Raw genomic sequence first — 25,367 nt, forward strand, 5'->3', positions numbered from 1 at the left:
TGTCCTCATACAGAGAGGGATAGAGGAGGACGAGCAGGGGACGCTGTCCTCATACAGAGAGGGATAGAGGAGGAAGAGCTGGGGACGCTGTCCTCATACAGAGAGAGATAGAGGAGGAAGAGCAGGGGACGCTGTCCTCATACAGAGAGAGATAGAGGAGGAAGAGCTGGGGACGCTGTCCTCATACAGAGAGAGATAGAGGAGGAAGAGCAGGGGACGCTGTCCTCATACAGAGAGAGATAGAGGAGGACGAGCTGGGGACGCTGTCCTCATACAGAGAGAGATAGAGGAGGAAGAGCAGGGGACGCTGTCCTCATACAGAGAGAGATAGAGGAGGAAGAGCAGGGGACGCTGTCCTCATACAGAGAGAGATAGAGGAGGAAGAGCAGGGGACGCTGTCCTCATACAGAGAGAGATAGAGGAGGAAGAGCTGGTGACGCCGTCCTCATACAGAGAGAGATAGAGAAGGAAGAGCTGGGGACGCCGTCCTCATACAGAGAGAGATAGAGGAGGAAGAGCTGGGGACGCCGTCCTCATACAGAGAGAGATAGAGGAGGAAGAGCTGGGGACGCTGTCCTCATAAAGAGAGAGATAGAGAAGGAAGAGCTGGGGACGCTGTCCTCATACAGAGAGAGATAGAGAAGGAAGAGCTGGGGACGCTGTCCTTACAGAGAGAGATAGAGAAGGAAGAGCTGGGGACGCTGTCCTCATACAGAGAGAGATAGAGGAGGAAGAGCTGGGGACGCTGTCCTCATACAGAGAGAGATAGAGGAGGACGAGCTGGGGACGCTGTCCTCATACAGAGAGAGATAGAGGAGGACGAGCTGGGGACGCTGTCCTCATACAGAGAGAGATAGAGAAGGAAGAGCTGGGGACGCTGTCCTCATACAGAGAGAGATAGAGGAGGAAGAGCAGGGGACACTGTCCTCATACAGAGAGGGATAGAGGAGGAAGAGCAGGGGACGCTGTCCTCATACAGAGAGGGATAGAGGAGGATGAGCTGGGGACGCTGTCCTCATACAGAGAGAGATAGAGAAGGAAGAGCTGGGGACGCTGTCCTTACAGAGAGAGATAGAGGAGGAAGAGCTGGGGACGCTGTCCTCATACAGAGAGAGATAGAGAAGGAAGAGCTGGGGACGCTGCCTCATACAGAGAGAGATAGAGGAGGAAGAGCTGGGGACGCTGTCCTCATACAGAGAGAGATAGAGAAGGAAGAGCTGGGGACGCTGTCCTCATACAGAGAGAGATAGAGGAGGAAGAGCTGGGGACGCTGTCCTCATACAGAGAGAGATAGAGGAGGACGAGCTGGGGACGCTGTCCTCATACAGAGAGAGATAGAGGAGGACGAGCTGGGGACGCTGTCCTCATACAGAGAGAGATAGAGGAGGAAGAGCTGGGGACACTGTCCTCATACAGAGAGAGATAGAGGAGGACGAGCTGGGGACACTGTCCTCATACAGAGAGAGATAGAGGAGGACGAGCTGGGGACACTGTCCTCATACAGAGAGGGATAGAGGAGGAAGAGCTGGTGATGCTGTCCTCATACAGAGAGAGATAGAGGAGGAAGAGCAGGGGACACTGTCCTCATACAGAGAGGGATAGAGGAGGAAGAGCAGGGGACGCTGTCCTGAGACAGAGAGGGACAGAGGAGGAAGAGCTGGGGAGACTGAGTCTGCTGCCCGAGCCTGGCCACCGGCCTGCAGGGGGAAGACAGCGCTGTCCCCAGACTGCCGTCCGAGCAGCGCTCAGCCCCTCCTCAGGCCAGCGTGCGATCTGCGGCTGTGCCGTTCGCCGGTCCTGAGGAGGATGGAGCTCGGCCAGAGGCTTGGGAGAGACGCCTCAGTGCAGCAGATCCGAGATCCGGCTTCACCTTCCCCGGGGTTTTCTTTCCGTGTCGTCCCGGCTTGCAGGCATCTTTCCGCAGGGAGGAAATGAAAGACTTTTGGCACCCGCCTCTCTCTGACCCCCCCCTCCGTCCTCCTTCCAGCAGTCTATTAACCTTCGACCCCGCGCGGGGAAGCGTAGCCGATCCTCCTGTCACATGGAATTACCCGCTTCAAAGAGACACGAGCAGGAGACGCAGATATTTCAATCCGGAGCTCGAACCCCCCCGGCTCCCCGGCTCGCCCGCTCCCAGCCTCTTTTTACACAATGCCCTCACGTTCACATGCAGTCCTGCCCCGTTTCGGGCTGTCATCGTTTTGTACATCGTCTCTTGCTGTTTCTCTGAAACCCCATGCCGAACGTGCGTCAGCAGTGGGAGCCGAACCTGACCCCCAGAGGGGTTAGACAGAGGCGTCGGACCCGTCCAGGGGTTCCGGGGTCGGTCCCCAGGGGCCGATGGGAGTCAGGAAGCCGGAGGGCGTCAGCCGCTCGCCCGGTGTCAGGTGGGTGGCAGGTGCAGGAGCACAGCACCCAGGCTCTGAAGGGGACTGTGTGCGGAGGCTGGGGTGGGTGGGGTCTCTGAGCTGGCAGTGCCCACCTCTACACCCAGACGGGTCGACTGCAGCCCAGGTCGCTGGCCGTAGGCGTTAGCGCACCGACTAGAGAGGAGGCCCTCCGACACGCCCCTCGGACGGACTGACTCCAGGGGAGTCTGCAGACACTAGAGACCCCCCCCCCCTCCTCACACGCACAGCCCCCCGAACCCCCTGCCACGAACCACGTCGGATCCTTGGGGATTCACGCCTGCTGCCCGTCTAAAAGGAGCCCCTTTCTCGGGGTTTGGTGGGGCTTGGCTGCGATGGCTTTCTGCCAGTGACCGACAGCTGGTTCGCCAGGATCAGGGGCGTGTCGGAGGCTTCGGACTGGCTTCCTGTCTCTCGGGGGTCCCGGCAGGCCCAGTCCCCAGGATAGACCGTCAGCTGTTCCCTCGGTCTGGCCGCATGGTTACCCCCCCGCTACCTGCCCCTTCTTCTAATAGACAGACACTCCAGCGTCCACTACTGTGGGAGTTTGTCTTTGGCTCCTCCCATAAAAGTACAAAACACACCAGCAAAACATAAAAGTCGCATAAAAGCACATGAAGTACATGAAATCACAACAGCAGTACGTGATACGTAAAGAACTGGATGTATAAATACTGTAGGCAGTGGGGGCACTACAGTTACAGTTCATACCTTCATTGGGCAGTTTTATTGCAGAGGGGGCAAAAGACTTTTCAGTTGTTCTGTGAATTTGGAATCCTGTGCCGACTTCCTGATGGGAGCATTCTGAATGGGGAGTGGAGGGGGTGTGTGGAGTCAGCTGTGGTGTTCCTGGCCGTCCCGACAAGTGTATCATGATATAAATCGCAGACCCGGGGCTGCTGTTTCCAGATGATTTGTCCTGCTGTTCTCATTGTCCTGGACGGTTTGGTTTTGCTTTTCAACCCCGGGTTTCCGTACCCAGGCTGTCAGGCGAGATGCCAGGACGCTCTCCACAAGGCCCCTGCAGCCAGTGGCGCGTTACATCCACAGTGCACTGCGGTGCTGCCTAACACCGGGGCTGTGAAATTCCGGGAATTTGCTGGGACGCTCACAGTTCCCGTAGGGAGAGAGCGAGATCGGAGCTGGCAGGCAATTCGGCAGGAGTGGGAATGCAGAAGATATCGGCTGAACGACCCCATCCTCACCCCCCCCCCTTCCACCCACCGCCTCCTCATCCCGAGATCATTCCAGGCAGCTGGCAGTTTTCCTTACATCCTGGAAAAAGGAAAGGTTTGCCTGTCACCGTTTTAATGAAGTGTTTCCCTGTGGCGTGTTAACCAGGAGATTTAGTGGGCTAATGATAAAATAGGCCACGCTTGTCAGCACCTTGTTTCTCCAGGAAAAAAACCCACAGGATATGTGAAATGGTAAGAAAAGAAACTTGAGTTGAACACAGCGCCGCCTGGTGACCCGGCTGGACCTCGGGATGAAGCCGTTATCATCAGGAATCCCCAGGTCAATTTGCATGGCAGTATCATTAGTAATAGTAATTAGTGACGATGCATCATACTGTGTTGCTTTGGCTCATCTTTACCCTGTGTTTCAGTCATTCATCACCGTATCTCTCTGGCCATGCTTGTGCTGGGGTGAGTCACAGTGAGATTTTGTAGCCCCAGTGGCTATTCGACAGACTGGGAAAGGTGAGGCAGTCCTACAGTTATCTTTGATGTCATTTAAGGAGCCTGAGATCAATTGAATCGAGCCGGCAGCAGGCAGCTTCAGTATTTTTCTTTTCCAGGGGAAGCAGGTGAAATGCTCTTGAAGGTTTTGTGCAACTGAAGGTCTGAGCCGTGCGGTTTTAGATGTAGTGTAATTTATAAGTCAGGGACTGGGGAGTGACTGTGAGTGCTCACCAGGCAGATGAGTAACTACCCCAGCTAGGCTCTTCATCATTCCAGTGTCTCCTGTCTCCCTGTTGCTGTCTCCTGGCCGCTGTGCGGTACGTCTCTGTCTTGTCTTGGTGTTTGCCTCCCCTGCACTGTCTCTCCCCTGCGGGGGTTTTGCTAGCTACCGGATTGGCACTGTCTCTAGATTTTCTTGGAAGACATTAGCGTTTTTATCATTTTGTCCCTTTTTTAGTGTGTTTTCCCAGTGCAGCTGCAGAACATTTTTTTGCTTTTTGTTGTCTGTGCTTGGACCTTAGCCAGCAAAGACTGGCTGAACAATCTGTCGCAGGCACCCACCACTCTCGGTGAAAGGGAGCCTCCTTTTTGCAGCTGTTCTTTCTTACGCTTCTGTGGAGTTTGATCTGATGCATGATCAGAGCTCCCATTCCTCCACGAGCACAGCTGCAAACTCCACAGAGGCAGACAGTGTAGCTTCCAGACACCAGTGCTGCCCAGAGTTTGTCATAACAGACTGATTGCTGAGGCATTTCTCAGGCCCTCCCCTCGCACTGCAACTAATAAAAACTTCTACAAACACAACACTGCTGCACTCTGAATGCTGAAATCCTTCCAGAACCCGGTGGCACTTGCTTTTCAGAGTTTTTTCAGAAAGCTTTCAGATTGTACCTGCACCCTGTCTTACATGGCAGATGGTACCATACAGAAGCTACGGTTTTGTTCATCACTCACTGAAGCAGTGTGGAACTGGTGGTTAGGGATGTAGACTTTTAACTGGAAGGTTGTGGGTTCGAATCCTGGGTGGCGTGCTGCTATTGTTGATCTTCAGCAAAGTCCTTCCCTTGACTAGCTTCAAAAAAATGTCCCAACTGTACAGGTACAAAGGCCACTTGAATTAATGATATTGCAATATTGGGATACCTACCCAGTGCTTCTGAAATCAGTTCACCTCGTTAGCTTTAGATTTGTCTTACAGACAATTTGTTTTGATCATTTTTTTAGATCTAATCCATATATGAGTGGCCTTGTGAGGTCAGGATATTTTCCAGGAAAAGAAATAGTCCAAGCCACGCACGCCCCTGAGAAGGAACCTTGGCACTCCTGGATCTTGAAGAGTGATTATCACACCCCTCAAGCGAGTGTGCGGAACCTGTGTAATTGTTGCAGGCCAGTTGTTTGGGAAGGAGCTCTGATGGACTAGAAGATCACGAACCCTGTGCTGTTCCCTGCCTTGCGCTGAACTGTTGCAGCTGTGATATACTGGTTTATGGTTGCCCGTTGGCACAAACTGCAGTCTGCTCTTAATGCTTTCTTTATTTTTAATGGCTCGCCTGTGACGGTGTGCAGACTGGGCGCACCTCGGAGATTTACGGGCTGTGTGCCCTCGAGCAGCTCGGCAAATTATTCTCCAGCTCCTCCCAGGCTCTGTGATCATATGATCGAGCATCTGGCAGCGCTCTCTGCTCTGATATTTAACTGCTTTTAATTATTATAATTGCCAAGTTAACGGCACCATCTATCCACTTAAACTCTCTCTTCTTTAACGGGGGCTTCCATTAAGAGACGTACTCTGTCCCCGTCTCTCTCGTGCTGGCCATATGGTTCCTAAATCATATCCGCCAGAGACTGCAATAAAACCTCCGCACGAGGAAAACATTTTCTTCTTCTTTGTTTTGGTTTGTTTTTTCACCTCGGCCCCTAGTTGTCTGTCTGGAGAGGGACAGTGGTCCTGTCGTACTTTGAACCTCCCCTCTGTTTCCAGCTTCCTGTCGGGAGCGCGGCCGTTTTTAAAGCCTGAGGTGTTTCAGCGAGCAGGTGAGCGCCTGGCAGGGGCGGCGATTGCTGACGTCGGGGGCATCACCTGATCCCGCCGCCCTGGTTTTGATGGCTGGCGTCGACGGCAACGCTGCCAGAGCTGCCCGCAGCCCGGTCCTTCACAACCTGTGCGCATCTGGCCAGCTGTGAACGGAGACCGGCGGGCGCGGGCCTGGTATTACGCCCACAGCCCGCAGAGTGACAGAGACCCGCGTCTCTGTGTGCCCGTGCCCGCTGTCCGGCCTGGCAGTGTGTGGGCACCCCGAGCCTGGCCGGTCCAAAAGGGGGGGGAGGCCTCTCCCAGCTGGGCGTGCCCACACTGGGGGCGAACATGGACAGCTGGCGGTGCCTGCCCAGGAGCGTGTGACAGTGAAGAGAAGAACTGGCTGGGCCACCGATGACGGTGTAGGGAGCTCTTACTGGCCGTGGTTGAGAGGTCCCCTGTCCTGTCTGTGTCTTTCAGGAGTACCTGGATGTGCTGGGACGTCCCATGGTGCTGGCGGGGAACAAAGCAAAGCAGGTCCAGTGGACCAACGTCTACCAGGACGCCTTGGTAGGACGAGACTCAAGTTTGTTTTTTTCAAAGCACCCCCCCACCCCCCAAGAAAAAGCAAGTTATGGCCCGGTGTCCTAGTTTCATTGCTCTTCCTGTTCGGGAGTGGGGGACACACGATGTGCTCATTGCGCTGGCTCTAAAAATAAGCTTCTCTTTTGGGTTGTGCTTGCAGGGTCTGGGGCTGGTGGTGACCGGGACGATGCCCGTCTTCAACCTGACCGTGGAAGGCAAGTCGCAGGTAAAGAGAGAGCTCTGATAATTGACTGTCGTGAGTTGGAAACCTTTTTTTTTTTTTCCTGCCGTGAATGACTTTGTTGATATCCGGGAAGGTGAATTTTGAGGAAGGACTATGAGGTCAACAACCCAGCCTCTCCTCCTCGTTCTCCACATGTTTTGTGTGCCGCATGTCTGTTAAAACCAATTCTTCGTTGGCTTGTAAATTGGCGTGTACATCGCCAAGCCCTTTTCACCCTCTCCTTCGGTAAAGGCAGCTCAGTGCAGTTCGCCTGTGCTTCTGCTCGTCTGGCACTGTTGGCTGTGCCCTTTCCAGCTCGCCGGTCCTTTTCTGGAGCAATACTGACCCCTGGTGGCAAGGAAGCCGCATTGACAAGGGTTTTTTTTTTAGATCTTTCCAGTTGGCAGTGAAATAATGGTTTTAATTAAGAAAGACTGTCAACACGTATGTGTTTGTTTATTCATTAGAAACAAATAATTACTGTAGAAAATATTGTGCCATGCTGTTTCTTAGCAGCAGGGCCTGCAAAAAACGAGGCGCCAGCCTAGAAAGTGCTTTTTGAGCCATCCGCTGAGTGCTCCGCGCCCTTTGGCCATGTGCCGCCATGGGCTGGCGTCCTGCCCGGGGGCACCCCTCTTTGCGCCCCACTGCTTGCTGGGACGGGCTCCGGCTCCCCCCCGCGACCCTGAATGGGATAAAAGCAGTTGGAAAAATGGATGGAAGTGGCAAAGTTCTGAACTGGAATTTGCAAAGCTGGGAGGGGAGCTCACTAAATCTGCTGCAATTTACACACACACATGCACACACACACACATATACAAACACACACACACACACATATACACACACACACATGCACACACAGGTAAAAAGACGCTTCCTGCTGGGGGCTTGTGAGGTGCTCGGGACTCGCACAGCATCATGGGACAGCAGGTGCAGTGCCTCCTCCCAGCTCCGGGGGCCCAGAGCCGGAGGACAGCTAAGGAGCAGGCCGGGGGGGAGATGTCTGTGACTGAGACTTCACGGGGAGAGGTGGGGAAGGGGGGGGGAGGGGGGCTGCCTGCTTGTCTCTGAGAGGTACCGAACCGAAAAAGGTCAGGTTTCATGTTAATGAAAATAGACTTGAGATTGGAAGAGCCGAAGGCAGGGGCCGAGGACGCGGAGAGCCGGGAGGGAGTGTTAGAAATTAAAAGCTCTTTGAAAGAAATTCCCCCTCCCAGGATTTTTAACACACGCATTGCACCGGACCCATGAGGTCTGATATATCCTGCAAACCAACAGACAGTGAGCTCCCCAGCGGTTGTCATCTCTCTGGAAGTCCATGAAGCTCCAATGGACGTAGCCCTGTCTGCTGATGAGATACTGTATAATAACAGTTTATTCCCTGCTGAAAGGAGAAGAAAGAAAACACAACATTTGGGCTGTGGAGCCTTCTCCAGGTGTCACAGTTGTGTTTTCTTTCCCCTCTTCTCAGCAGGGAATAAACCCATCACTTGTTCCTTTGCAGCCTGCGCGTGCTGACGCAGCTCCCCGCCTGACCTTCGGCGTAAAATGCTGCACTCAGGTCTAAAAGCTCTGAAACAGAGCTGTGAGCGCATGAAGCACAGAGAGACGCAGCACTGCCATGATCGCCCCTCCAGGTGCAGTGTGTGCTGTGTGACCCGGGTTCGACCTTCCAAAGGGCAGGATCCTGCTGGCAGGAATCTGTGCTGGATAAGAGCAGAAACTCTTTTAACGGGGGGACGCTGTCTGTCTGGACCCTTTGGCTCGTCCCTGCAGGGGGGCACACCCCTTCTCTCCCCCCGTCCCCTCGTTGTGCCATCGCTGGCCCAGGACGGGAGGGAGCGGGCTTTTCATCCTCCATGGGCTGGTCTGGAGTCTAACCCCTCCTGGCCTGGCTTGTCTGTTTCAGAACCAGCTGATCCTGGGCGTGATGGGCGTGGACATCCCTCTGAACGACATCAAGAAGCTGACTCCGCGCTACAACGTACGTACGGCGCTGATGGATGCAGGGAGCTAGACTAGACTGCACTAACAGTTTTTAAAAAGGATATATTTTTAAAAATTTTAAATTTTTAAATTACATTTTATAAGGACACTGACATGACCATCAAAAACCAATTCAACTGGTTTCACCCTGTTAACTGTGGAGGTCATTGTTTGACTGAATATGAATAATTTAAATAACCTGATGATGAGCTGAAGGCCCAATTTCGGAAACTCCACACGGTCACAAGGATTACTCATCTGGGGTTTGAGTTTATATCTCTTTCAAATTCCAGCCAGGTGTGAATATATGGTACGGCCCTTAACTGTATTGCAGTTAGTCCAGTCCTGGAATGGGGACTGACGAACGTTATCAAACTTCCCAAGTTAAAATCCTGATTTCCATTGCTTTTTTCCTGTCTTTCCAGCTGGGAGCCAATGGGTACATTTTTGCCATTGATCCAAATGGCTACGTGCTCCTACACCCTAATCTGCAGCCCAAGGTAACATCTAGGAATCAGCGTGCATCTCTCTCTGTGATATAGATCACAGAGCAGCTCCTGAGCTAATGCAGGGGGGTCTGCCTGTCTACAACACAAGTCTGTCGTAGCTTTCAATGGTTTTTTATTGACATGTTTTGTCAAAACAAGTTAGATTTCAAATTGTTTGAAATGCAGGAGGGTATTTAAAGATAAAAAGTCTTCTGTACGCTTCTATTACTTTTTTCCCCCATAGTAGTTGTGTTTTGAATCTTTGACAACACTAATAATTGCATTTATGCATTCCTTCACATCCCAAAAGATTGCCAAGAGTTTTACTTTTAGCAAAATGTTTCAATTTATGTGTGTATCCTGTCTGCATGTCTGTCTGTCCTCTATGTATCTGTTTGTCTACACCGGTCTGTATATACTGTATATTTATATACTGTACCTGTTTGCATCTATTTGTACATACTGTATATACCTGTCTGTATATACTGTAGCTGTCTGCACCTGCACCTGTCTGTATATACTGTATATTTATACTGTCCGTCTACACCGGTCTGTATATATTGTATATTTATATACTGTACCTGCCTGCATCTGTCTGTCTATAGCTGTTGCAAGCACGCAGGACCAGAAGCGGACATCACCGTGTCAATTTCGTCTTCCTTCTCGGCCTCGGCCTCGTCCGGCCTCTTCCGGGATCTCTCCTCCGTCTCACCCTCTCACCCTCTCTTCCTCCCGCCAGATCATTAACTTCCGAGAGCCGGTCACCCTGGATTTCCTGGACGCGGAGCTGGAGGACAAGAACAAGGAGGAGGTAGGATCCAGGTCACCCCGCGCCGGTGCAGCAGCACGGAGTGCCGCTGGGGTTCCGTCTCCCGGGAGCTTCCCAGCTTCCCAGCTGGGCTCTTCACTTAATCGAGTCCTTAATTGAACTAAATTGAAGTACGCTGTGAAACCTTGTGGAAACAATTGAAGAATCGTTAGGTCAATTAAGCATTCAGCTACATAAGAGAGCTCACCTGAAAAGCTGGCGTGGCATGCCCAGGGCCCAGGGCTGGAGCTGATACCCCTGCTGTTACTGCAGCACAAGACATAAAACAGTAGTGTGTCAAGCTGGCTGCCATGATAGAACCGTACAGCAGGGAGGCAGAGCTGCTTTCCAGAAGGGACTGTCTTGCAGATCGGACATTTCCAGACTGGTGTGACATGAGCTGCCAACTGCGGACGAGCGCTGTCAGAAGCTCTGGGGTTCCTCTTTCAGGGGGTGCTGTGTGTGCGAACCAGCTGCCCCGGGCAGGAATTACAGCCAGCAGGGAGGGCGAGAGGCTGCGTGACGTCCTGCCTGAATGTTTAAGGGCACGCGCTGACCGCGAGGCCGGCCCTTCGCTTTAAGAGAAGGAGGATGGAGGCACACTGTCTGCTGGCGTTGCCCAACCAGGGTGGGGGTGTTCAGCATCTCTGCTGAGGGTCTGCTCCGTTCTCTTTCTCAGATCCGGAGAAAGATGATCGACGGGCACTCAGGGCAGAAGAGGATCACCACGCTCATCAAGTCCGTGGACGAGGCAAGTCGTCGGCACGCCCCACTCTTGCGTACCCCTGGGGTGCGGTAATCTCGGTGTATGACCTCTGGCCTGCAGAGGGCCAACCCCTTAGAAGTGACAAACCATTGCACTTGGCTTTTCTTTTAGTGTTACTGATATGACGTTCTTTAATCCAAAGTAAAGGACTAAAAATCCACAGTACAGGGCAGTGTCTCACAGCATGTACTGTACAGTACGTGAGCAGCAAAAAGATTCTAATGTGAGGACACTAGTGACTGGAAAGGTGAAATGCATACTCCACTAGCACACCACTGCTTCTGTAGCACAGGCATTACCTGAGCTGAAAACACTTCGGAAATACCCCCGCGTAGTGCACAACACCGAGTCCAAATCATTCAGGCAAAGTCTTCTACACAGCAGGCGTTCTGAGATGAATAGATGAATGATGAAGGGAGAGGAGTAGAGTCCGCTGGAGTTTTTTTATAACTACACTCCTGAGCAGCGTTTTTCTACAGAAGCATTTTGCCTGCTTTTCCCCCATGAAAGACGTGAAGTTCTTTTACACAGCTTACTCAGCAAGCGCATAGCGGAGTCCGGCTCTTGAAGGTTTTGAATGGCCTCCGTTAATGGGCTTCTCTGGTCTCTCCGCACAGAGGTACATCGATGAGGCTGTACGGACGTACACCTGGACACCTGTCAATGGCACAGACTACAGGTGAGGCGCCTGGGCTCGGGGATGGGGAGGAAGGCACCTCACAGCGCCCTCACTCCCCCCCCCAAACACCAACATGAACATGTACAGCTAGTGTGCAGAGCTCCTGTTTCTCCCTTGGGTTTTGTCTGCATTTCACACATCATAAAGCCATGTTTTCACTGCCCTGCCTCTGGGGAAATGTCTGTCGCCGCGGAGGGGATTACAGGTAAGGCCTGACGGCCGCAGACTCACGAGCGAGCGCTGTCCTTCCAAGCAGCATCAGCACCACGGGGAGCGACAAGAAGCACGACAGGAGCTCAGTGCAGACCGGCTGCCCGGGCAGAACTAGCGCCCGGCAAGATGAGGAGAGGCTGGGGCCGCTGGGAACGGGAGCCGGATATTTCCGCTGCCCAGGACTGACCGAAGAAACAAAGCAAATCCCAGTCCAAGCCCGCGAGCAGATCGCAGTGCGATTGGCAAACTCATCTGGCCATGCCCCTCGGAACACACCTACACCCTCTACCTCATTACGATTTCTTATTTATTGCACCTCTCCAGTCATTGTTTACATTGAAACTGTTTACTTGTTTGCTTGTACATTGTCTACTGTTTGTTTGCCTACTGTCTTGATGCACTGTCTGCACTTTGTGTTTTACACTTGTTTTAACAATCGCGAGACTTTCTGTCATTAAGAATTCCACTGTACCAGTACATGGACCGGTTACACGTGGCAATAAAGTTCAAGTTCAGGTTCGAGGAGAGTGCTTTGGGAATGAACTGCGCGGTACTGTACCATTCTGACTGGGTTGTCCTGTTCTCCCCCTCTCCTCCGCACATCTGTCACCCCTGCAGCCTGGGCTTGGTGTTGCCTCCCTACAGCGAATACTACATCCGCGCCAACGTGAGCGACCAGATCCTGCAGGTGCAGTGTAAGTAACCGCGTCGTCGCCACCCGCGCCTCTCTCAACCCCCCCGCCCCCTTCAACCGCTCTCTCCCTGACCCTCGCCAGCGGCCTCCCCGCTGGCTCGGCCCAACACCGAGACCGCCCGAGACGAGCCCCCGCCAAGAGAGAAAGGGAGAAGAAAACACTAGAGCCTTCCTCCCACCCCGGACGGGCACTAGACACGCCAATCCCCCCCCCCCCCTCCCCCCGTCCCCCAGCTCCACTGCCCCGTCCCACGTTTCGCTTTATCTTCTGCGAGGTTTTTCTTCTCTTATGGAAGAAAACGGAAAGCGAGAAGGTGAAAGCAGCAGGAGAACGTGTTGAGTGAACGACGACGACAGGGCTGGGAGGGGAGGGGGCTGTACTGGTTTCTGTGTGCTGTTGTTCTTGCGCAATGTTCTCGCCTCTCTCTCCCATGCAATGATTCTGAAGCAGCTTGATATCGGAAGGTTACGATGCTGTGAAAACTCGCATGCTTTTCACTCTCTCTCTCTGTGTGCGTCTCTTTGATTTCGTTCTGCTTTTGAGTTGTTGTTTGTTTTTTTTTTTCCTCTCTTGAGTTGTTCCTTTGATTTCTGTTCTCTGTCCGTTGCGGTCGCTAGCGCGCTGTGTTGCACCGCTTTCCTGAACCTGCTGCTTGGCTGTCGGCTTTGGAATCATTCCTCGGCCAAGAAAGAAACAGAGCCCCCCTCTCCTCCCTGCTTCCCTGACATTTTATTTTGCATGGGCGCGTCTGTTCAGTAGCGGGGTCAGAGGGCGGGGCGGGGGGTGCTCTTCTCCCGTTCTTTCTCTCCTCTCTCTTCTTCTCTCTCTCTCTCTGTCTGTCTCTCTCTCGCTGCTGCTGTGGGGGTTTTTGCTACTGGATCTTGTGTCATTTCTGTTTGAAGACTTTTCTTTCCAGTTTCACGTCTTATTGTCGTCAAGTTGGATTTTATCATTTCCTGGGCGTGACGGTTTTTCTCTCGGTATCGTTTCCTTTCGTTCTTTTTCTTTAACTTTTTGTCTTTTCTTTCTGTTTCAGTATGACTGAGTTTTTGATTTACTTTCTTTTGAAGAAAACAATATTTTTATTCAAATAGTAATTGAATAAAATATTGTCTGTGACCCCTTCCTACCCGAACCCCCTGTTTTTTTTCTTGCCTACTCTTCTCTGATGGACTCACACAGTGCAAAACATCTTTAACAAGGGCAAGTATACTCAATATTGGTCCACTTACCCCACACCTCACCCCCTCTCTCCCCCTGCACCCCGACTTCCTCTCCTGTCCTCACTCACCCACCCACTTCCTCCCTCCTTCGCCGTCCCAAGCCTGCTTGCCTCGTCTTCCTCCTCCCCTCCTCCTCTTCCTCTTCCTCCTGCCCGTCTTGCCTACGAGAACCCCGCCCCCCCCCCGACACCCCCTCACTCCTCTCTCCCCACGCCCCCACTCCTCCGCGAGGCCACATGTCTGTAGAGTTGCGCGATGGCTTTGTCAGTTCTCCCGTTCGGACTCCTTCACTTCACAAAATCCCCCCCCCCCCCCCTCCCACCCCTAATTCCGCTGAAGTTTTCACACTTTTCTCTGGAGCCGAAAAAAAAAAAGACAAATCCAAAAGCGACCCCCTGTAAGAACTAAAAGACTCAGCTGCTTTGATTTTGCAGTTTCAGTGTGTTTACTTTGTTCTGTTCCTCCTCCTCCCCTCCCCTCTCACCTCCCCTTCTCTCCCGTGTGAAATGCTCTGATTTCCTCACGTCTGACTACGTGTCCCTCTCCTGGCATCTCTCTCTCCCTCCCTCCCTCCCTCTCTTTCTCTCCTTTATCTCTCTCTCTCACTCCTTCCTCTGTCCGGCTTGTGTGAAACCCAGATAAACCGGCACAGCCTAAGTGTCCGGCACCACAGAGGAAGGTCACGAGCCGACCCCCCTACGCTGGGCGTCGGGAAGGTGTTTTCTGCGCTCAGTATCTTGACCCGTGCAGCTCTCATCTTTCCAAGGCACTGAGCCTGGCCCGCGGGCCGAGGAGAGCAAGCTTCTGCTTCCTCAAGAGGCGCGACACTTGCTCGTTTGGATAGTGCAGTCTGTAGTGGGCATTGCCGCAGAAAGGGGTCTCTTTACCAGTCAGCAGGTTGAGCAAAGTCGCGGGGTGAGGCCGTTCCCTCCCGCGTGATTTTTGTGCTCGGGAGAATCACGTTGTCGCGTGTAGTTTCAGACCCTGTGCGTGGCGGTGTAATCCGGAAGAGTCTGGAGAAGGACCTCAGGGGAGGACACAGCAGGGTTAGGGCGGGTCGCCAGGCAGGGGGCGGTGACTGCGGCGATCCGGTGCTCGGGGGGGGGAATGCGAAAGCAACCAAGTTCAGGGAGGTCCAGAAGGGTGGTCGGGGCACAGGCCATATTCCATGAACCGGGAGATCCATCCGAGACAAAGACACTTAAAATCCCCGGGAAGGGGAGCCAGGAGAAATCAAAGACCACAGAGAAATCAAACCTTAACGGGACCAGGCGTTCCGAGACCCGGGCTCGGAGGTCAGGACGCCGGGGTGAAGGCCCTATGCCCTCATGGTGCTCCAGGGCCGCTGGACAGGCGGGCCTTCGGACGTCCGTCTTCCGGTGCCGAGCCAGGAGCTGCGGAGACGCTAGGCTTTTAAACCAAAATACAAACAAGACACACTGGGAAATCATAGAACCTAAACGGTAACAGAAAAGGGTAGGAGCGCCCTCGAGAGGAGGGATGTGGAATGGAACATGTGGGACTTACAGAAAGTGTAGAACTGGTGGGCCCACTGATGTTTTCTGTCCTAATCTCCAGTTCTGTCTCCTAATTATTCCCTTTGTTTGTTCGTCGACTACAACACGAGATGATAAAAGTTATGCATTCGATGGTATGCAGCCACGACTGAGTGAATATCAAGAGACCTCTCTCTTAAAACAAAATAGCATTAGGAAGCAACAGTGTGGTCTGTGCCTACAGCAGTTCAGAACTCATGCAGTCAAGCTGCTTGCTTTTCGAGAAGAGGAAAAGGGCATTTCCACACCAGTGTTGCCCAGTCAGCTGGGTTAATGAGGAATCTCTTGGTATTCAGCCCACAGTGGTGACCTCTGACCCCCTTCTTGTGATGTGCACAGATTGTGATCAGATCGGAGATGTCCGGTCTCTAGCGTAGGTTAAACCCACAATCCGTGTCTTTCTTATCAGCGGTTTGGGTCAACCCTTCTTTGTGTTACGCTGGGCAGAGCTGCCCCATTCGTGTCTCTTCCATTTTTGTTTTTTCCTCCACCGCCGGCAGTTTTTTAAAACCCCCCACCACACTCTCCCTCCAAACTGCCCCCTCAAAAAAATAAATAATCAAAAAGCAACCCTACGCCTGAGGAAAACCCCCCGGCACCCGGAGGGACTCTTGTCCGTAGACGATGAAAAGCAAGCGGTGCTTTCCCTCTGAGAGAGACAGAAACGGAGAGAGAGTGAGCGTACGGAGCTTGCTCTGAGCAACAGCGTGGGAGCCCTGACCAAAGCTCAGCTGGACCCTCACTCTCGCCTGGTCCGTTACCTGTGGCGCATCTCAGCTCTGCAAAGGGGCGCCTCGTGGCGTGTCAATCCAGTGTATGGCTTCCTCCTGTACCCTTGTGTTCATTGGCTTGTACCCAGATCCCCCACCCTGCTCCCTGTTCCCTGTGTGTCCCGGTCCAGCCATCACACCACAGACATCCAGAGCCGCCCCGCCGAGACCAGAACCAGTCCGGGAAGTGCATTGCATTGTGGGTGGGAAAACATCTGGGCCCAGTTCTACAGCAGCTCCCTCGACACCAGGATCTGAACTCAATACCACCTTCCTGTCTTCTAAATGATTCAGATGATTCTGAACAGGATAAAATAACCTTCCCCCCGCCCCTTGCCAATACCTACCCACCTGCCTCCGGTCACAAACAGGTGCTAAATGTTAATCAATTACCTCTTTCTCTTGGTGACAGACAGCCCTCCTCACTGCCTCTGAAGAGTGCGGTTTTGGAATGGCCTGCGCCTGAATGCCAGTTTGAATTGGCAGAGACTGAGATTTGATTGCTATGTTTACGTTGAAGTGAAAAGCAGGCTTCTGCCGGCTGCTGAAACCCCATGTGGAACAAAGAAAAGCCCAGCAAGTTCGCGCCATTCTGAAGCTGGGCGACGTCTCCACTTGTCTGCACTCTGACTGGCGCCCAGTGTGTCTCTGAAGGCCTTTTCTGCACGTGACCAAAAGCACAGACTCCTTGACGTTTGCAGCCGAGCCTGAGAGCTCCTGTCCCAGCGCTGAAAAATCTCCACTTCCACTCTCCTGCACGGGCTTGTCTGGCGAGCAGTGTGAAGATGCGGAAGGAGTTCGGGGAGCAGAAGGGGCGATGTCACCGGGAAATGAGTTGTTTTTCTTGCTGACACAATTTGTTGCCATCGTTGAGATACCTCTGCGCCGCCGGGCCCACGTTCGTATAGTTGGGAGAGGCAGATGTTGAAGACGAGCATGGTTCCTCGATTCGCCTCGTGAAATCTCCAAACGGAAGGAGGGCCAGTACGTGCACTGCGGCGCTGTCCCGAGAACGGCAGGCTTTGAGGTGAAGTCCAGATAGCACTTCAACAGGTTCCTGCGTCTCTTAAGGATCCTCATCAGCTGTGGAAAGAGGGTGGTCCTGGTGGCATGTAGAATTCCTTCCATTTTAATCCCCGCAAAGATTGTTTTCTCTTGTCCAGTTAAAATGCTTTTTGAAAAACAGTAAAAAAAAAAAAAAACTGGTTCCCTGAACATAACCTTCTCACTGCCTTGCACTTCCCACGATTCCACAGCTCTGACTTCCTGGGCAGACGTCCTCTCTGCTTGTCTGTGGTGTGACTGTCTCCATCAGGACCCTTGCCCCACCCACCTACTCCACAACAGTTGGCCATGTTGATGCCTGATGAAAAAAAAAAAATCCACTTTTTGGGGGGGATATATCTCGGACAGCTCACTTCCTGTCAAGTGCAACACAAGGGAAGTCAGTTCTCTGTAGCCCCTGCTGTGCATTTGCTGTCTTAATTTGAAGGAATCGATCATCTTTTTTTTTCCCTTTAATTCTTCAATTGGAAGACGACTGCAAAAGGACTCAGTAAAACCATGCATTGCTCAAATTATTATGCATCATGTTTGGCAACATATTGGCTAACGGGTATTTTCCCTCCATGAAACCTAAATGTTAACTGGTTGACCACTCCCCGGCATCGTCTTAAGACATGAAATTCAGCCCTCAAATTTTTCTCCTCGCTAGTCGACCAGTAGCTCTTATTCTTGATGAACGACGCCATGCCCACTCGACGGCTCTTCCCAGATAATGTTGCCTTTCTATTGCAGATTTTGAATCTCTGCAGCCAGACAGTTTTGAGTCCGAAGGACACGTTTTCATTGCTCCCAGGTAGCTGTGTGTGTACTGCTCGCTTTCTTCCCATCAGTGCCTCTTATTTTGTTTTTGTCGGCTCTGTTACCCGTCACGCGCCACCCTGCCAGCTGCCATCCCGTCTTCCACCCGCCACACCCCCCCTGCCCCCCTGCCCCCCATCGCGATGAGGCTCTCCTCGCCACTGGTTTCCAGTTGGGTTTTATTCGTTCTTTTTTGTTGTTATTGTTGTTGTTGTTGTTGTTCCTTTTCTTTTGTCGCTGCTGTTGTTGTCGTCGTCATCGTCGTCGTTGTCGTTGCTTCAATCTGGTTGAATTTTGTGCCATCGGTGTATCCAGAGGAGTGTGACACAGTGCTCTATGTCAATGGATCATACCGATAAAGGGATCTCACATACCGTTCAAAGACCCTCCCTCCCCCCCCTGCCTTCCCCCTACCCGAACCCCACAGTTCCACAGCCCACAGCTCCCGTCCTTTTCCCACCCTCGACACCACTCCCCTCCACCCCAGTCTCCCACTCTCCCAGTCTCCAGTGGGACGGCATGCCTCAGCATGGTTGCAGATGGAATGGGCCTGCCAGCATGCCGCGGGGCTTTGTGTGCAAGTGCGCTGCGGAGCGAGCAGGAGGGGGCGCGAGCGTCTGTGTCTGGACCTGCACGGACCTGTTTCTGGCAGCAGCGCGGCGCCGGGTGCCCTCCCAGACGCCTTTGTCGTTGTCGTCGTTCTTGTTGTTGGCAGCGGCGGCGGCGTTTCGCAGCCTCAGGCCAGGGAGCTCATCTCCAGCGGAGCGGGCGGGCGGCTGTCAACGAGCTGATCGGGGTGCATGGGAGTGGGCGTGGGCGTGGGGCGGGTCTCGTGCAATGGGGGTGACACCACGGCCTGGACAGATACCCTGCCCACCGGCACCCAGCATGCCCTGGGGCGTGGCGGACTGCGGCTCGGGGGGGGGAGCCACTGAGCCACTGAGCCCAGATGAGAGGGGCCTGGCTCGGCCCGTTTGTGCTCGGAGTGCGTGCGTGTGACGAGTGCATGTCTGTCCCAGCGGTGCAGTGTCCCGGTGACCAGGGAGGGTTGGGAGGCAAGCGCGTACCTTTTTGTGTTGTTGTTGTTGTTGTTGTCGTTTTTGTTTGTTTCTTCTATCTCTTTGTCGTGGGAAAAAAAACAAAAACCAAAAACAAAAACAAACCAAATCCTCTCCCCATCCTGTGCCACCATGCCCTGCATTCCCAGGGAATACTGCAAGGATCTGCAGATCTCCGATGACAACACCGAATTCCTGGAAAACTTCATCGCCCTCATAGAGAAGGTCACTCCGGACTCCAAGCAGTGTGAGTGCATCTCCCTGTCTCTCTCTCCGTCTCCCCTCTGTCTCCCCTCTGGCACTCGGACTCGGACAACAGCGCCGTCACGGTCTCGCCAGACCTCGCCAGACCTGCCGCAAGGAGCAGGGCCGGGCCGGGTCGGTACTGGGGCTGGAGGCCACCAAGGTAAACCAGGCTGCTGCTGTAAGTGAGGCTGGTGGGCCACTAGGTGGCGCTCTTTCCCCTGGTCACTGAAGATCCCAGGCCCTCTTCTTAAGAGCAGGGCTGTGAACCCTGGTCTCCTGGATAAACCCCCCTCTGGTCTTGTACTGTCTGACCTCCCTATAGTTTCCCCTCATTCAGCTGGTGCAGCAGTTTCCCTCTCCTCCCCTGACGTGCTGCAGTGGGGCTGCTGGTGAATTGAAGAGGGTCCCTTCTGTAATGTTAAGCGTTTTGGAATCCCTTGGGATAAAAGGAATCATTTGTAATCGTTCTCCTCACGCTTCCCTTCCTCTCCTGCTGCCCTCCATTCAGTCTTTCTCACCTTTCCTGTCTCCTCTCTCTCATCCCATGTGTGTCAGAATAATAATGTGGGGATTATTCACTTCTGTCTTGGAGCTGCACGGTGTCCTGTTTAATTCTTCTGTGATCTGTCCGTTTATCTTTATCCCTTTTCTAATTGTCGTCATCTGGGTTTTGTCCCATCAAAGGCGACAACTTTCTTCTGCACAACCTGATCCTGGACACTGGGATCATCAGGCAGCTGGTCAACAAGGTGTGGAAAAACTGGGATCTGAACACGTAAGTGGGATCCGCCAGCTCCCTTCCTGGAAGATGTCCCCCCTGTTCTGTCTTCCAGCCTCAATGTCATTTCCTCCTGCACTCCCCGAGCCCCTTGCATGGCTGCTGATCATGTAGGAATCCTGATGGGTGTAGGGCCCTGCAGATGCCTCTGGGCCCCTCTGAGGAAACGCAGAGAAACTTCTGCCTCTGCCCTTCTACCGTTCTGCGCTCTCTTCCTGCAGGAATCTTTTCAGGCTGTTTTAAGGCTCTTTTTTGCGTCAAAACACTTTACTGCCTCCGATTTCCACAATTCCCCCTTTTGCCACGGGTTGCTCGTCGCTTTCACCTCCCGCAGGGCCCCAACCTCGTGCTTTTCAAGGGGCTTTGCTACGCACCACGGCGACAGTGCCAAAGATTGGGCACGGTTAAGTCAGTACCCCCGCCTCCCCGCCCCCCTCCGGCTCCTCGCAGACGTCTGGGGAAACTCTCTTCTCTCTGCTCTCTGCTCGGTTTGCTCAGGTACGGCTTCCTGGCTCTCTTCGCTGCCACGGATGGAGGAATCACGCGCGTCTTCCCTAACAGGTGAGTCTTCCTGCGTCTGCCGAGGGGGGTGATGGGATCGTGCGGAGGATTGGGGAGTGGAGCGCTCGGGGGCATGCACCAGTTAGAGGGGTTCGGGTCGCAGGATCCGTTCTGTTCCTGCCTCCGTTGCCCAGTTGGCTGGGCCTTAAAGACAATGTAAAGGTAGAGGGGCGTCTTGGTAGGAACCAAGATGAGGTGGCGTCGGCGTGCCCCCGAGCTTCTGACCGCAGCCCTTTCGCCTGTGTGCTTTTCTTGTCCGTGCGGCGCAGGGCTGCAGAGACCTGGGACGAAGACCTCGAGCCCTTCAACGCCAGCTACTACCGCCGCAGTCTGGACAACAAGGGCTACATCTTCAAAGCGCCCTACAGGGACGGTGCGTATCCTCGAGTGCATATTTTAGTGTCCAGCTGGTTATAGCCAGAGTCCAACTGTAGGTCTGGCTGTCTGAATTGTGCACAGCTTGTTTTTCATAATGAAGTGGTTATCCCTGAGCAAGTTCCAGCCCTGTCCTGTTCCTGTCCCTCACAGCTGGCTACAAGTCCATGTTTGCCGAAAACGACACCATAGAAATCCTGGTCAGTACCGCGGTAGAGGTCAACATCGGTGGGAAGGTCCTCAAACCAGCAGGTAGGGGGTGCTCTCTGGCTTTTTTTGTCCTGGTCTGTTTCCCTGTTACCCCATACAGTGCCAAACACACAGGGGCTGTCTGGACCGGGTCCTGTGGGTGAAATACAGTACCTGTCACATCCTCTTACTCAAAACACACAAGGTTAGAGCATGATCCGTTTGATCCCTTCTGCAGTACATATCTGTTGACACTTTGAGCTCAGAAACCATCAGTCAATCACATTATACAGATTTTGTTCTGTCACTTGTCTCGCTTCACCACGTGAGCTCTGATGTGGTTACCTGGCTGCTTCTTGCCTGAAGTCGACTGGCTGCCAGAGAGGCAAGGCTTTGTGAATCCAGGGTAGACGAATAGCCCAGGTTCAGCTGAGCTGCTCTGACAGTATGAAAAAGCATTTGAAAACTTTTAGACCCTCTGAGGCTGGATATTTTATTCCGTCACAAGGAGTCCCCTTGTACCACGCATGTAGAAGAACTAGTGAAAGCTAAGCACGTCTACTACTAATTTATCTGGCCGACACTTTTATCCAAAGGAACTTAGATTGGACCCATTTATACAGCTGGGTGTTGTACTGGAATAAGCCAGGGGAGGTGCTTTGTTCGAGGGTTCAACAGCTGTGTCTCGCTTGGGATGTGAACCTGTAACCTCCCACTAACAAGCCCACGACCTTGACCGCTGCTATCCACTGCTAGTATTTGGGCTGATGGGGCCAAGAAGGAGGAGTTGCTGCGACCTCACAGGACCTCCCTGTATCTCTGTGCCTGTTCTCTCTCCCACGCTCCCTCTCTCTCTCACCCCCCGTCTCGCCAGTGGTGGGAGGGAAGCTGGACCTGGAGGCTTGGGTGGACAAATTCAAGATCCTGGCCAGCAACCAGTCAGACGGCCGACAGAGCGCGCGCAAGGTAGGCCGCCCACGCCCATGCCCTCCTGCAGGTCAAAGGTCAGAGGTCAGAGGTCCGGAGAGCCAACATTAAAACACCATGGGCCACCGGGGTTGCATGTGGTTGTCGGACCGGACAGATCTCACCCATCCAGGACCTGGTAGCCCACCGATGCATTCGGAGCCAGGAGCGCATTATGGATGCTGTGTTAAGGATTACTGTGCTCGTTGTGCCAGTGGAAGGAAGGAAGGCCTGAGCATGTCGACACTCTCCCCTGCGGCGAATTAAACGCAACCGTGCTGTTCTCTCATTCACAGTGCGGACTCTCCAGCAGCTGTGAGATGGACTGTGAAGTCAACAGCGACGTAAGATAAACGCTTCTCCTTCATTTCACCATAAGCCGTTTGATTGATTTATTCTAGTTAGTCATTTAGGGGTGTAACCCCGGCGTCCTGGCCAAATTTCCCATTGGCCCTAACCAATCATGGCCTCCTAATAATCCCCATCTATGAATTGGCTTCATTACTCTCTGCTCTCCTCCCCACTAATAGCTGGTGTGTGGTGAGCGTACTGGTGCGCTATGGCTGCTGTCACATCATCCAGGTGGGGCTGCACACTGGTGGTGGTGGAGGGGAGACCCCATTACCTGTAAAGTGCTTTGAGTGGAGTGTCCAGAAAAGCGCTATATAAGTGTAAGCAATTATTAATTTTTATTATTAATTATTTAACATCAGGCTGATGACATTATACAGATTGACTTCCACACAAGTCGAGAGCATAGAGCTGTCACCCCTTCCACACAAGTCGAGAGCCTAGAGCTGTAACCCCTGCTCCAGGCTGCTGATAATGTGAAGTATCGTGTATTGTAATTCACTCAGTCTTGATCCACAGCTCTGCAGCTCTGAGCAGTTCCTGATCTTCGGTTTCTGGGCGCAACGTGAGGGACCACAGTCTCAGTCGCTGTAATGTGCCCCCTCACTGTCCTGTCTTCCCCAGGACCTGCTGTGTGTTCTGATTGACGATGGGGGGTTCCTGGTCATGTCCAATCAGAGGGAGCACTGGAGCAAGGTGAGGAATCCCCCACCCTGGCCGCCAACCTCTTCCCACCCAGAGCAGACTGCTCCAGTGTAGCCGAGCCGCTCCTGGCCTGGAAAAGTAGCGGAAATGTCTGGTTGGAGCTCATCCTGGTTGACACCAGGAGTGCAAGACCTCCAGAGTTCTCATCTTTGTAAAATTGGGAGCAAAATTTGTTCAGTTAAGCTGAGAGACCTTTGTATTTCTTCATGTCATGAGCGACCTGCTTGAAAGATCACAGTGAAGTTGTTTTTACTGTGTCAGCTGAATGTTGAAATGGAGCACTTAATGGTTAAATGGTTAAATACGTATATAGCCTTCTGGACTGGGGGCTTTCTCTTCAGACTGAACCCAGTCACACCAGTAAGAATGTTCTTTCAAAATCTGTGTGTCGCAGCTGCCTCTGCTCATTATTGCTGTATGGGAGCAGCTGAGAAAAGTGTATTTGATTGATCGATTGATTGGTTGGTTGATTAGTTAATTAATTATGCAGAAAGACAGGGAAGTCATACATCATGTCAAGCAAGCTTAGAGCTATGGCATAATCCGCAGCGATATTAATGCTATAATGATGACAGTGATCACTAGTGAGCGAATTAAATGCTTTCAAAAATGATTGTGAAGCTGACTACAGTAACTTTTGGTAAGGGCGTGCACCCGGGCGCCCACGAGCTACAAGACCGTGCAGAGCAGGGGGAGAGGGGAGAGCTGACTGTGTGTGTGTGTGTGTGTCCCCTCCCTTCAGATCGGGATGTTCTTCAGCGAGGTGGACTACGCCCTGATGCATGCCCTCTACAACAACTCCTTCTACAACAGGAAGGAGTCCTTCGACTACCAGTCCGTCTGCGCCCCCACCCCCAACAGCAACACCGGTGCGGCACCCAGAGGCGTCTTCGTGGTGAGTGGCCTTACGGACGTCGCGGTGGGGCGAGGATCTCGATGAGAGGATCCCGCTGTGCCTTGAGAGAAGCCAGGGTATCGGCTTCGACAACATGGCTGCCCAGCTTGTTCCACACCCCCGCCACCCTTTGTGTAAAGAAGCTCCTCCTGTTCTCAGTTTTACTCGCACCTCATGTAGTTTCCCCTTGTCTCCTCTAGTTCGTGTCCCGCGGTTCCTTGTGTAGAGATCCGCGGGAGCGGCGTGGTCAGGGCCTTGCAGGATTTTGAAAACTTGAATCAAAGGCAAAAGCTTGTATGTCCCTTGACTACATGACTCATTTTCTCACCTCTTGCTCTCAATCCCATGTTTATCCTTAAAGGAAGTGCTTTGGCCCCGAACGTGTTTGTTTAAGGCTTGCTCTTTTCTTGAATCCAGCCCACGGTGGCAGATTTCCTCAGTCTGGCCTGGTGGACCACAGCTGCTGCCTGGTAAGAAGGATCGTCACCTCCCTCCTTTGCATGACATTCGGGGAGACGACCCCCTGCAGCAGACCGACTAGTCGCTTTTCACCTCAGGACCGACTCTTTCGGAAGATGAATCATCCTTTTGTTTTTTTGGTCATCCCGTAGGTCCCTGTTACAGCAGCTGCTGTACGGACTGGCCTATAACAGCTGGCTCAACACAGGTGAGCGCTCCCTGCTTTCTGCGTTCAGGGGCATGCTGGGTTCCTCCCAGTAGCAAACACATTCTGGCCTCCTAAATAGCCTGACTTTACCAGTACAGTGCCAGTACGGGCTGGCCTTTTCGACCTGGCTCCGCACCGGTGAGGTGAGGCCCACTAAAATAAGAGAGAATGCCCTGAATATCCCAGGAGACTGCAGATGCCGGTCGCGCTGGAGTCTGACTCCCGGTTTGTGTCTTCTGCCTGGCAACAGACGATGTCATGGCGGAGGGCATGGACTCCAGGGAGACGAGCTGCATCACCAAGCAGACGCAGTTCTACTTCACCAACACCACCAGCATCTACAACGGCTTCCTGGACTGTGGGAACTGCTCCAGGTGTGTAGAAGAGAAGTACCTCTGTGCCGTCTCCTCCAGCTGCATCATTATTAACACTCTATACTGTCTGCACACACACAGACAGGTGGAGTTTAGTATGGGTACCGCCACCCCAGGGCCTACAGTACGAGGGTGTCCAGCTCTGCTCCTGCTGTCTTAGCCCAGAAAGTCTTCCTGCCGGCCCTGAGCGCTCCGATCCACAGAGCACGCTAACTCGCCTTGCCCTCAGGCGGA

The 25,367-nt window shown here is 53.0% G+C and overlaps 1 protein-coding gene across 2 annotated transcripts in view; it reads left to right on the forward strand.

Moving 5' to 3' along the window:
• cacna2d2a (calcium voltage-gated channel auxiliary subunit alpha2delta 2a) overlaps nucleotides 1-25,367 on the forward strand; it is a 252,799-nt gene that overhangs the window by 224,827 nt on the left and 2,605 nt on the right. The window contains exons 15-36 of one of the 2 annotated variants that reach the window (XM_088637016.1): nucleotides 6,591-6,680; nucleotides 6,856-6,921; nucleotides 8,831-8,905; nucleotides 9,333-9,407; nucleotides 10,135-10,206; nucleotides 10,883-10,954; nucleotides 11,587-11,648; nucleotides 12,480-12,556; nucleotides 13,739-13,759; nucleotides 17,903-17,963; nucleotides 19,176-19,273; nucleotides 19,957-20,047; nucleotides 20,549-20,611; nucleotides 20,881-20,984; nucleotides 21,140-21,238; nucleotides 22,050-22,141; nucleotides 22,438-22,485; nucleotides 23,117-23,188; nucleotides 23,940-24,092; nucleotides 24,510-24,562; nucleotides 24,704-24,759; nucleotides 25,010-25,133. In XM_088637016.1, the coding sequence (XP_088493142.1) occupies nucleotides 6,591-6,680; nucleotides 6,856-6,921; nucleotides 8,831-8,905; nucleotides 9,333-9,407; nucleotides 10,135-10,206; nucleotides 10,883-10,954; nucleotides 11,587-11,648; nucleotides 12,480-12,556; nucleotides 13,739-13,759; nucleotides 17,903-17,963; nucleotides 19,176-19,273; nucleotides 19,957-20,047; nucleotides 20,549-20,611; nucleotides 20,881-20,984; nucleotides 21,140-21,238; nucleotides 22,050-22,141; nucleotides 22,438-22,485; nucleotides 23,117-23,188; nucleotides 23,940-24,092; nucleotides 24,510-24,562; nucleotides 24,704-24,759; nucleotides 25,010-25,133 (1,724 nt within the window). The remainder of the gene's footprint in view (nucleotides 1-6,590; nucleotides 6,681-6,855; nucleotides 6,922-8,830; nucleotides 8,906-9,332; nucleotides 9,408-10,134; nucleotides 10,207-10,882; nucleotides 10,955-11,586; nucleotides 11,649-12,479; nucleotides 12,557-13,738; nucleotides 13,760-17,902; nucleotides 17,964-19,175; nucleotides 19,274-19,956; nucleotides 20,048-20,548; nucleotides 20,612-20,880; nucleotides 20,985-21,139; nucleotides 21,239-22,049; nucleotides 22,142-22,437; nucleotides 22,486-23,116; nucleotides 23,189-23,939; nucleotides 24,093-24,509; nucleotides 24,563-24,703; nucleotides 24,760-25,009; nucleotides 25,134-25,367) is intronic. The other variant, XM_088637018.1, reaches the window with a different exon arrangement.

This window comes from Lepisosteus platostomus, chromosome 6 (genome assembly GCF_059453375.1).
Source record: "Lepisosteus platostomus isolate fLepPlt1 chromosome 6, fLepPlt1.hap1, whole genome shotgun sequence".
NCBI classification, from domain to species: Eukaryota; Metazoa; Chordata; class Actinopteri; order Semionotiformes; family Lepisosteidae; genus Lepisosteus; species Lepisosteus platostomus.